Source organism: Pyrus communis, chromosome 10 (assembly GCF_041283825.1).
Source record: "Pyrus communis isolate YQ-2024b chromosome 10, ASM4128382v1, whole genome shotgun sequence".
In the NCBI taxonomy this organism is placed as follows: Eukaryota; Viridiplantae; Streptophyta; class Magnoliopsida; order Rosales; family Rosaceae; genus Pyrus; species Pyrus communis.
The window spans coordinates 24,323,839-24,336,699 of NC_142574.1; the positions used below are offsets into that span (position 1 = coordinate 24,323,839).

At 37.2% G+C, this 12,861-nt stretch overlaps 1 protein-coding gene across 1 annotated transcript; it reads right to left on the reverse strand.

Annotated features, from left to right (window-relative positions):
- Window positions 1–5,579: 5,579 nt before the first annotated feature.
- On the reverse strand, window positions 5,580–12,606 carry LOC148693760 (stemmadenine O-acetyltransferase-like). The gene is made up of 2 exons (XM_088677266.1): window positions 11,149–12,606; window positions 5,580–6,189 (listed from the first exon to the last, which is right to left on the reverse strand). The coding sequence occupies exons 1-2, from the start codon at window positions 12,482–12,484 to the stop codon at window positions 6,131–6,133; spliced, it is 1,395 nt and encodes a 464-aa protein (XP_088533392.1). The 5' UTR covers window positions 12,485–12,606; the 3' UTR covers window positions 5,580–6,130.
- Window positions 12,607–12,861: the final 255 nt, after the last annotated feature.

A 12,861-nucleotide genomic window follows, 5' to 3' on the forward strand; every position in this document is an offset into this window, starting at 1 on the left:
ACATGTCATAATTTTATTGGTAGTTATAATTGACATGTAAGAAGTGATAATAAAAAGACTAATTTGCCCTTGAATTTGACAGAATAGTGGACAAAACTTATTGACAAAAGGTTAATTGGCTTATTTCAAATAGTTCAGGGGGTCAAACGGCAATATACCCAATCACATATGGGAAAGTCAAACCAACAATAGTTTAATACGAAAAACTTGCGATTCATGGGATACCACCAGATCATACATAATGCTAATGGTAATTTATTTATTTATTTTAGGATGAAGTGCCGATTTAGTCCGCGAACTATCACCTCAGTGAAATTAGGTCCCTAAAAATTCATTAAAATTTGCTAATTTCATACCTACTATTACATTCAAAGTTATTTTATCCAATTTTTCGTCAACTTAAGTCACTTGACACACTTTAGAGTGTAATACCGTTCTTTTTCTTGCCTGTAAGCCCTTAACATTTTATATAGGTTGCGAATCTAACGTCTAATTTACCCTCAAAAGTTAACTTCATACAATATTTCTTTATGAAAAATTTTCAATCTACCCTCCAATGTGTATCACATGCAAGTAACGTGACTTAAATTGACGGAAAATTGAATATAGTAGCTTCGAATATAATATTAGGGATGTAATTGGCAAATTTTTATAATTCAAGATGACTGATTTTTCTGAAAAAAAATAGTTTAGAGACCTAATTTTCACTTAGGTGACAATTCAAGAACTAAATTCACAGTTCATCCTTTATTTTAATAAAAGGGATATCACGAGGGAGAGGAGATTCGAATTTCAGACCTCAGTAAGAATGATCTTAATCAGTTGAGTTACAAACCGTTGCAACAGTTTATGGTTTAGCACAAACCTTGTACCACAATATCCCTCTACTCCTTTTGAATCACAACGTGCTACGCATGACTTACACATTTTAAATGTATTTATATGCGTAAATTGACAAAAGGAAAGTCAAATATTTGAAGTAAATTAATAATCTTAGATCATGCTAGAAGAAACCTCTTATAAACCAATTAAAGTAGCTGAATCCACATAATAAAATAGGTCTTTGTTGAATTTATATTAAGAATAAAGAAGATAATATTTAATAAATAACTTATTGAATCACATTATTGCTAGCCCATTGTGAGGCTAAACCCACCCCCCTCCCCCTTAGGGTAGGTAATATTGTTTGTTAAAAAAAAAAAAAAACAATTATTTAACAACTAATTTAATCACATTATTACCTGAGTGCGAAATACCATTTTTTATAACAGGCATTACACGCCTCTTAAGATGTTTTGAACATGTTTAAAAATAGAGAAAATAATATTCAATCAACAACTGATTGAATCGCATTATTGCTTGCCTATTGTGAGGTACTAATTATTAAAAAAAAACAAATTGTACAAAAAAACTTAATTATTAAAAAACACTATTAAAATGACGAAAATACCTTTGCCACATTTGATGCATTATTTTGAGTTGCTTTTAAAGTTTTTTGTTTGAGGGGGCATTTTTGTCCAATTATTTTTGGTGCAGCTTATGACACTAAAAAAACACTGTTCATTGAGCCCTTGGTTTTATATATAAAGATGTTGTAATGCAATTTCACCCATCTTAACTGTTTCTGTAAGTTTTAATCTAATGGATGGGCCATAATTGATGGAGAATATATATGACTTTATGAAATTGTCATTACAATTATATTAGTAAATTAAAGAATAATTTCATAGAGTAACATATTGGTTTTACATGACAGAGTCATGTTAACTGTCCAGTTGACTTGTATGATTCCAAGATAGGGGTCCTGGCTGTTAAACTAATAAAATGAGGTTTATAGGAGTAGGATTCTCTCTTATTTATTTATTTTTTCCTTCATTTCTTTCTCCTCATATTTGAACTGTTACGATTAAATCATGTCAACATCTTATATTATAAAGAAAGAAAGACAAACTAGAAAGTGTGAGGATAAGGGAAGGAAGAGCAGGGGAATATGACGGGAGAGAATTTTACTCCATTACGTAGTGTGTTGCTATGGTAGCAGCTTGGAGCCCTGACGTAGGTTTCTAACAATTATTAGAGCATCTTCAACAACCTAGCCAAATGAAACCTTTTATATTAGTTTTACAAAAATATAGAAAAATCAAACTTCAAAGTGCTAGCTAAATGGCTAACTATATAAGGTAATACTAGGGAGATCAAATTTTTAAACCAAATTGGTAAACCAAATGACATGGCGATTGATAATTGGATTATTACTTAAATATTGATTAACGTGCTTATTTTATATTGATGGCACATTGTTTGGTTTGCAAATTTGATTAAAAAATTTGGTTTCCAACAATTCCTTTATTATAAGGCTGGTTTGGAATCATGGGGCTTTTAAAAAAAGCAACTTATTAAAAAATCTGAAACATCAATTATGTTTGGTAAAACAAAAAAAAGTTCTTTTTTTAAAAAGATGTTGTCAATGATAGTAAAAAAATGTATAAAAAAGCAAAAACAAGATTTACCGTACTAAAAAAAATGTTTTTTGTTTCAAAGCATAGTAATCAGCACTAGTTAATAAAATTTTCAATGACAAGTATACCCTCACATATTTTACAAAACTACAATTATTGCCCCTCCATAACTTTTACAATTTTCTTTCCAGTTGCGTGTAATTCCATTTCATTCAAATGTTTGATAAATGTTTGCTACAATGCAATCAAAGAAAAAAATTCAGGGTAATTGTCTAATAAGAACCAATGTCCGAAGAACTAATGTGACTTTACTTATTTATTTATTTATTTTTATTGTCAAAGGTAAAATTTATTACCAACGCAACAAATTTATACAAAAAGAAGTCCAAATACAAGTGAAGCACGGAAATAGGTGGTTGCAAATTGGGACAGTTGTGGAATGGAGGGATGAGAAATGGGGCTTTCCGGTCTGGGGCTAGGGGCGGTTAAATCAAAGGCAAGGAGGTTTGGGGAACAATGAAAATTGGGTTGAAAAATATGGGGAAAAGCAGGCGGACAAAAGACGGAAGGAAAGGAAAATGAGAAAGAAAAGGGACTGTCATCGACCCTTGTCAAAGCGAGGGTCGGCGGCTAAACTACTTGACGGAATTTGAAAGTTCACACAAGTAGTGAGAAAGACTCTCACGAAACGAAGAGAAAGACTCTCACGAGGAGAAAAAAGTTTACTAAGATTTTTTATGTGACTTTTTAATGCAACCAAATGTGTCATTCTCTCAAATGCAAAACTCAATTTGAGTCTTACTTAACTCTTTGGAACTTAAATTTTATCACTTAGCATTGTGAATCTCTAACTTGTGTCTCATTTTGAAGTTCTTTAACAGTGATTACGTCTCCCAAATAGGATTATTGTTGATAAAAGCATCTCTCATGAGGAGATGCAATTTGAAATGCAAAAATCATAAATTTAAATTATTCCGTATCTCTAACTTCTCTCTTTCATATTTTTCAACGCATCCTATTCCTATGCGTGTACATTTTGAATTACAATTTTCACAAAAATTATGAGAAAAAAATTATTTGAATTCATTATCACCTTTCTACACCAAATACCAATTTTTTATCACACAAGCTTCCTGCTTTGCCCCCTCAAATATATAGAATTACAGTTTTGTATATATAACCTAAAATAAAGGCTAAATCGGATTAGTGATCCTCATAGTAATAGGGTATTCGAAAAATTGTTCATGTGTTAAAAAATAAAAAGTTAAACCCTCGTGGTAAAAATTGTTAGCAAATTCAATCCAAAATAAAACTTCCGTCAAACCATTGTTAGATGCAAGGATAAAAATGTCCAGTCATACTTTTTATCTGTTTACCTTCTTCTACTGCTTCTCGTCTCTCTCATAAATTGAACGGGTTTGTCTTCGTCTTTCTGTCTTCGTGTTCGTGATCCGATTTCCTGAGATTGAATCCTTCTCTTCTTTTTTTCTCCATCCTTCATCTTCATCGTCCCCCAGTTTCACAACAACACAAACCATTCATCAAATTCACTATTCAAATTTATCACGGATTGACAATCCAAAATCCAAAAATTTCAAATTCCATTCTTTCAAATGTGCTCGCACCTTCTCCTGCTCCATCTGATTGATTTCAGTACCCAAGTCAATCCAATTTATTAAATTCAATCTGCATTCGTAAAATTAATCACACTTGCGAGTATGAGATCTGCACATAGGTACTGTGTGACGTTTGACTAGAAATGGATAGTATATGGGCGGCTTCTGGTGGTAGGGAGGCTTAGGGGTTGTTCATGGAACTGGTGGTGGAGGGTACAAGGGTTTGTGGTTCTACGGAGAGAAATGGCTAAAGAACTTGACAAGTATAGTTCAAATTATCAGAATCAGATGGATGTTTGTGTTTCTAGATTTCACCATCGGTCGATGGATGGAGTGTGGAGTGTGTGCTGTATAGCGCGCACAAATATTTACATGGCCCTCGAGAGAGAAGATCGATGAAAAGGGAGTGTGAAGTGAACAGCAGAAAGTTTGGGTTGGACAAAAATCCGTATTTATCCTTGTAGTTAACGGTGATTAAACGGAAATACCATTTTTGGGTTAAGTTCGTTAGCGGTTTTCACCACAAGGATTTAAATACTAATTTTTTTTTATCACAATAAAAACTATCTTTCGAACATCTTATCACCACAAGGACTATTAATCCGGTTTAGCCTAAAATAAAATCACAGATAAACCCGTCTGTCTAACAAAACTCACCAGATCAACGACCACCCACCATGGCAGCTAATGGCAAGGACGAAACATAGAAGAGGGCAACATGGTCTGTAAAATTCACTCGTACTGTTAAAAATATTTCGTAAGGTTAATTTAGCCCGCCTAACAATGAATTCTTGAATTTGTTCCTGACTAATGGTGCTGATTAAACCTCTACAAATTACTAACCTTATGTAAACCCTACCTAAACAATGAAAATAACAAATTAAATTTGGTTTTTGAGATGAAAACTAAAGTTACTTGAAAATGCAAGAGAACGTAAAGACGAATTATAGCTAGATTCAACTGCTAATTTGTTTCCAAAGTTGGTTTTACATTTATATGATCAGTCATGTGATGTGTGGTTTTGATCAAGTACCCAATTTTCAACCTAGTTGATATGATGTTCAGCTTAATTAGATTACCGATGAAGAATCCAAGACATGCAAGAAAACTTCAATAACTAAAGAGAATAAATGGCAGGATGTATAATCGGTTAGCAATCCTAATGGTGATCACACATTAATTAAGATAAAAAAAAAAAAAAAAAAAAGAGAACTAATGAATGAAACAAGAAACATACAGTTCATATAAACCTTTCCTAAAGCTGAAGGCAAGCGGTACAGAAACAAATACAAAATTAATTAAACTTAACTTTCCCGCACAAGAAGTGTCAATATACACGAGAAAACAAATATAACCGGGAAACTAATTAATTAAAGGAAATTGTAAATTTGTAATACAACAAATACAAACTGAACGTACATAACAAAAAGGAGAATTGGGATCACCACATTAATTAAGATAAAAAAAAAAAATAAAAAAAAAAAAAAAGAGAACTAATGAATGAAACAAGAAACATACAGTTCATATAAACCTTTCCTAAAGCTGAAGGCAAGCGGTACAGAAACAAATACAAAATTAATTAAACTTAACTTTCCCGCACAAGAAGTGTCAATATACACGAGAAAACAAATATAACCGGAAAACTAATTAATTAAAGGAAATTGTAAATTTGTAATACAACAAATACAAACTGAACGTACATAACAAAAAGGAGAATTGGACCCAAAAAAAAAAAAATAATAATAACAAAAAAGGAAAAGAATCCCACAACCACCAGGATCATGAAGCAGAAGGGAGCTGCGACAGATTATTGTTGTCGAACACGATACGCTGATGCATGTGTAAGTGTTCCATTGACGACTTGAGCTACAATCCTCTACAACTTACGATTACAAAGGCTTTTATTTTTTCAAAAGCTTTCGGTGTATACCGAATAAAACCGAACCTGACCTGAGTTTCATGTTTAGCTGCAACAGATCGTAGTAGTTGTACTAGTGATAACGAGCCCCTGAAATCAAACACCTTCCAATTCCGGTGTTAAAATCTTCAGCTTCATTAGAGTTTGGGTCGGTGGCCTGTTACGTTTGATCCTACAGAACCATCCTGATTCATGCCTGTTGGAAATTCAAATCAAAACAAGTTGCCATTGTTGAAAATCAATGTCAAAGTTAGGCATTGAAAGTTAGGCAATGTTAGGTATGGTTGAATAAAAATTATTAGGTGCAATTAATGTGTTTTGTGTGGTAATAAATAATCTTAGTTTAATCATTTGGTTTGCTATAAATACCTAAGTTCTCAAGCATTGTAAATCATCCCATCCAAATCCCATTTCTCATTCTCATTTTAAGCTTGTAAGCTATAGAGTTTGTAAACTCTCTTTTCATATATCAAAGTCCAAGTGTTTTATCAAAGCTTGTTGCTTCCCTCCTTTCTCTATTTCTTTGTCCAATTTTATTTGAGAGTGCAAAGTGAAAGAGGTGTGATAGAGTTTGTAAACTTATCACCCACATATTTTGGTATTGAGTTAGTAAACTGTCAAATACCAACAATTGGTATCAGAGCCAGAATACCATTCTGGCAGGTGCAGCAGTTATGGCGTCCAACTTAGTGCAACTCCAAGTTCCCACATTGAAGAAAGAAAATTATGAAAGATGGTGCATCCAATTCAAAGCATTGTTTGGATCACAGGAGCTATGGGAAGTTGTCAGTAGTGGGTATGTTGTACCCACTGCCGAGCAAGAAGCCGTATATACTGCGGATCAAAGGAACACTCTCAAGGACTTACGAAAGAAGGACCAAAAGGCGCTGTATCTTCTATACCAGGGTTTGGAAGATTCAACGTTCGAGAAGGTTGCAGAAGCAACAACGAGCAAGCAAGTATGGGATACACTCAGTACAATCTACAAAGGAGTAGATCGAGTCAAGAAAGTGAGGTTACAATCACTTCGAGCAGATTTTGAAACTGCTCATATGAATGAAGGGGAGAGCATCTCCGACTATCACTCAAGGCTCATTGTGATAGTAAATCAGATGAGGAGAAATGGCGAGAGACTCGATGAAGTACGAGTTGTGGAGAAGATACTCCGGTCACTCACATCTAAGTTTGAGCATGTGGTGACTGCCATTGAGGAATCCAAGGATTTGGAGGTGATGAGCGCAGAAGAGCTACTAGGATCCCTCCTAGTTCACGAGCAACGCATTCAGAAGAATGCAAGCCCCACAACGCTAGAGCAAGCTTTGGAGTCAAAGTTGAATATTGACAAACCAAATAAAAGTCGTGGGCAGTGGAACTCACGTCGTGGGAGCTCATCCAACCGTAGCCGAGGACGAGCCCGAGGAAGAGGTCGAGGCTATGCACAAAATCAAGGTCAGTCTCAGGAGTGGAGATCTACTCGAGGAAAGGCGCATATCCAGTGTCACAACTGTAAGCAATATGGACATTATGCCAATGAATGTTCACATAAAAATGGTGAGCATGTCAACATGGCAGAATCAAGTGGAAATACTGATGAAGAACTTACAGTCTTACTAGCACACCATGATTCCAGTAGCCAACAAAATGTTTGGTATTTGGACTCTGGTGCAAGCAATCACATGTGTGGAAAGAAGGAGTTTTTTGCCGAACTCAAAGAAGGGGCCTATGGATCTGTAAGTCTTGGTGACTCCTCAAAGTTGCCAGTTGAAGGCAAAGGGAAGATCAAGATCATCCAGAAGGATGGAAGAGAAGAATACATCTCCAATACCTACTACATACCAGGTATGAAGAACAACATTCTGAGCATTGGTCAACTGCTCCAGAAAGGGTACATTATACATATGGAGAACATGCTTCTCACTCTCAGGAATGCAAGGAGAAAGCTTATTGCACGTGTTCGAATGTCAAAGAACCGGATGTTTCCGTTGAATTTGAACACAAAGATTGGAAGCTGCAACATCGGTGTAATGGAAGATGAGTCATGGAAATGGCATCTTCGATTTGGCCATCTTAATTTCAATGGCCTAAAGTTGCTGTCAAGTGGAGGAATGGTTCGTGGTCTACCCCAGATTGAAGCCACACGCCAAGTATGTGAAGGTTGTGTGCTTGGCAAGCAAGCACGACTATCATTCCCTGTTGGTGATACATGGAGAGCAAAGGCACCACTGCAGTTGGTGCACACAGATATATGTGGTCCATTGGATCCCATGTCTTATGGAGGTAATAGGTATTTTATTACCTTCATTGATGATTTCAGTAGAAAGACTTGGGTCTATTTTCTCAAGGAGAAGTCAGCTGCCCTAAAAATTTTCAAGGAGTTCAAGGCACTCACAGAGGTAGAAAGTAACCACAAGCTTGTGGCTGTGAGATCAGATAGAGGTGGAGAGTACACCTCCAATGCTTTCCAAGCATACTGCAAGGAGCAAGGAATTAGGCATCAACTTACTGCTGCCTATACCCCACAGCAAAATGGGATAGCCGAAAGAAAGAATCGAACCATCCTTGACATGACAAGGTCCATGCTTAAGGAGAAGAATTTGCCAAAAGAGTTATGGGCAGAAGCTGTAGCTTGTTCGATTTATTTGTTGAATCGATGTCCAACAAAGAGTGTCAAGAGGATGACACCACAAGAGGCTTGGAGTGGATACAAGCCGAATGTTACACACCTAAGAATTTTTGGGTGTGTTGCATATGCTCAAGTTCCAGAAGCCAAGAGGAGGAAACTTGATGATAGAGGTGAGAAGTGTGTGTTTGTGGGCTATAGTGAAGAGTCCAAGGCATACAAGCTCTACAACCCACTAACTGGCAAACTAGTGGTTAGTAGAGATGTCATCTTCAGTGAGGAAGAGACATGGACGTGGAACAACAAAGAAGTCAGTAAAGAGAAGATCGTCTCCACTGATTTTGAAGAACCAGAAGTTGTACCACCGATTGAGCAACAGCCTGCTCAAACAATCACAACAACTCCAGTGCACAGAATTGCAAGGAGTGGTCCTACATCTAGTGAGGAAAGCAGCTCCTCAACTCCAGTGAGGTTAAGGAGTCTCACAGAGATTTATGGACAAGAAGAAGAAGAAGAAACCAACCTTTTCTGCTTGTATGCAGACCACGAGCCTTTCTCATTCAATGAAGGCTATGAAGCTGTGGAAGAAGATTGTTGGAAGAAAGCCATGAAAGAAGAGATCCATGCCATCGAGAAGAATGACACTTGGGAGCTGACAAAGCTCCCACCAAATCAGAAGGCTATTGGTGTCAAGTGGGTTTACAAGATCAAACGCACTGCAGATGGGAGTGTGGATCGATACAAATCAAGGCTTGTAGCAAAGGGCTACAAACAGAAGTATGGAGTGGACTATGATGAAGTCTATGCTCCAGTTGCGAGACTTGACACGGTAAGATTGCTAATCTCTCTTGCCGCACATCATAAATGGAAAATTTATCAACTAGATGTCAAGTCAGCCTTCCTTAATGGAGTACTTGAGGAAGAAGTGTACGTGGAACAACCGGAAGGCTTCCAAGTACAAGGAGAAGAAGATAAGGTGTATCGTTTGAAGAAGGCTTTGTACGGCCTCAAGCAAGCACCACGAGCTTGGAACTCAAGGATCGACAACTACCTTCACCAAAATGGATTTCAGAAATGTCCATACGAGCATTCAGTTTACATGAAGAATGGTGAAAAGGGGGAGTTCTTAATTATTTGTCTCTATGTAGATGATTTATTGTTTACAGGAAACAATGAGGCAATGTTCCATGAGTTCAAGCAATCCATGTTCAGTGAATTCGAGATGACTGACAATGGATTAATGTCATACTTTCTTGGCATAGAAGTGAAGCAAGAAAGTGATGGTATCTACATCTCTCAACAAAGGTACATGAGAGACATATTGAAGAAGTTCAATATGGACAAATGCAACACTGTCAATACCCCAGTCGCAACTGGATTGAAGCTATCCAAAGGAGGAGAGGGTGAGTTTGTAAACTCAACAGTGTACAAAAGCCTCGTTGGAAGCCTAAGGTACCTTACAATCACAAGACCTGATATAGTTTATGGTGTTGGACTCGTGAGTCGATACATGGAAACACCAAGGGAGTCTCATTGGCTGGCGGCCAAGAGAATTTTGAGGTACATAAGAGGTACTCTAAACTATGGTCTATTTTATAATTTTGGTGAAGATGCAAAATTATTTGGTTATTCAGATAGTGATTGGGGAGGTGACCAAGATGAAAGGAAAAGCACAACTGGCTATGTGTTTTTTCTAGGATCAACAGCTTTCTCATGGACTTCAAAGAAGCAATCAATTGTTGCTTTGTCATCATGTGAAGCCGAGTATGTTGCTGTAGCCTCAACCGTGTGTGAGGCAATTTGGCTAAGAAATCTGTTGAAGTCAGTGTGTCATCCACAAGTGGAATCGACTGTGATTCACGTAGATAACGTGTCTGCAATCAAACTTGCAAAGAATCCTGTTCAACATGGAAGGAGCAAGCACATTGATACCAGGTTCCATTTTCTAAGGGACCATGTGAAGCAAAAGACAATTGAACTTGTCTACTGTCACACCAAGGAACAAGTGGCAGACATCTTCACAAAGCCATTGCCAATTGAAACATTCAGGCTACTGCGTGAAATGCTAGGAATGAAGGCGTTTTGATTTGAGGAGGTGTGTTGGAAATTCAAATCAAAACAAGTTGCCATTGTTGAAAATCAATGTCAAAGTTAGGCATTGAAAGTTAGGCAATGTTAGGTATGGTTGAATAAAAATTATTAGGTGCAATTAATGTGTTTTGTGTGGTAATAAATAATCTTAGTTTAATCATTTGGTTTGCTATAAATACCTAAGTTCTCAAGCATTGTAAATCATCCCATCCAAATCCCATTTCTCATTCTCATTTTAAGCTTGTAAGCTATAGAGTTTGTAAACTCTCTTTTCATATATCAAAGTCCAAGTGTTTTATCAAAGCTTGTTGCTTCCCTCCTTTCTCTATTTCTTTGTCCAATTTTATTTGAGAGTGCAAAGTGAAAGAGGTGTGATAGAGTTTGTAAACTTATCACCCACATATTTTGGTATTGAGTTAGTAAACTGTCAAATACCAACAATGCCCACCCGTCTTTGGATGAAGGCATGACTTTCGAATTTAGTCATGGCATCATCATCTGCCAGGCTAACGTATGCCTCTATTCCGCCAGCCTCTTCGGTGTCAGCTAAAACTATTAGGTTCTTAAAGGGAGCCGGCGGTACGGCCACCCATGTAGGTCTCCCCCAACCGAAATCAATATCATAGAGAGGAAAACTGCACAGACTACTGTAGGACAATGTAACCAGCTTTCCTGGTTTGGCAAGCCTTTGAATAAATCGGTTGATGTAACTCCCGTGGCCACCCTTTTGTAGCCTTTTCACATGATCCTTGTCAATCTTGCTTAGTTCTTCTCGTACCTTCTTTACCATGTCATGACAAGATTCTTGATCATCGATTCCGCTGCTGCTGCTGCTACTACTGACGAAGGGAGTTGTAAGGAAAATTTGATAAAAATTTCCAAATGAACAGCGTGGAATTGGTGGATCAGTTCTGGGACGCAGGTTCACAGTATGGACTGCCGCATGAAATATATTCTCATCAATAGAATGATCATCCTTGCTAGCTTCCACGAATCGCCTCCATAGGAAAGCTGATAAGGCTTCAACACGCGATGGACGTTTTACACGATCATCTTCAGCTAAGCCTGTATATTTTTCTCTGAGATGCTCTATAGTAGGGGCATTGAATACAAACCTCTTTGTTACATTATTCTTTGGGATAACACCGAACATACGATAGCCACTGACATCATCGGCAGGTGGGAAGACTGCGGCGGAAACAAACTCTGGACGCTCTATTTTGGTTTCATTTTCTCCACGGTTTATTGCAGCCCAAGTTTTGGCGAACATGATCATAGATAACCCATCTGCCAGCTTGTGGGAAATGCATAGGCCAATGGCATATCCTCCACATTCAAAGATATTGAGCTGGACGCCTAGGGCAAATTCACTATTGTCATGGTCTTGTAGTTCAAACGGGATGAGTTTACAGAGTTCACCAGGCATTGAATTTTGTTGAAAATCACGAAGTCGGCAGTTGGTTACTTGAGCTTCAAGGTAGGGTATACCCTCGTCGTTGCACTGTACTAAATGGTTGTCGATTTTTACTCGCCCGGCTAGTGGGTAGAAAAGTGTTAACACCTCAGATAAGGACTTCTTTAGGTGTTTGGATATTATGGATATTACAGCGGCCGCAGGTTCGGGTTGGATGTTGTCATTGAATTCATAGAAAAGGACCAAAGAGGTATAAATCGGAGGAGTTATTTGATCGAGAAAGGAGAACTGGTAATGGTAAAGGTGGTTTGGGGTTGGAGAAGATGGTTTGACAATCTCCTTGGAGATTACTTCGACGCTCACCATCTTTAGCTAATTGCTTGTATGATTCTCATTTCGCTTTGGCATCGAATATATATAACCCGCAACACAATAGATCTAGAGAGAATGCTATCGAGACTAAATTTGCAAACAAAATTTTGTAAATTAAATATGAAAGTTGATTGAATTATTATTTAAGCATTGATAATGTGAAAATGTGAAGGTAAAAGAGTTTCACATTGGTGAAAAGAGAAACCTAAAGGGTTTATAAGAGGTCGGGCTGCTTCTTATATTGCCAATTGATTTTATGGTGGAAACTCAAAATTTTCATGATATCAAAGCAAGTTGGCCTATGTGTGAAGCCCAACGACTACACGTGTTCCACGTCACCCAATTCTTATCTTCCTGATTTCGGAATCAAT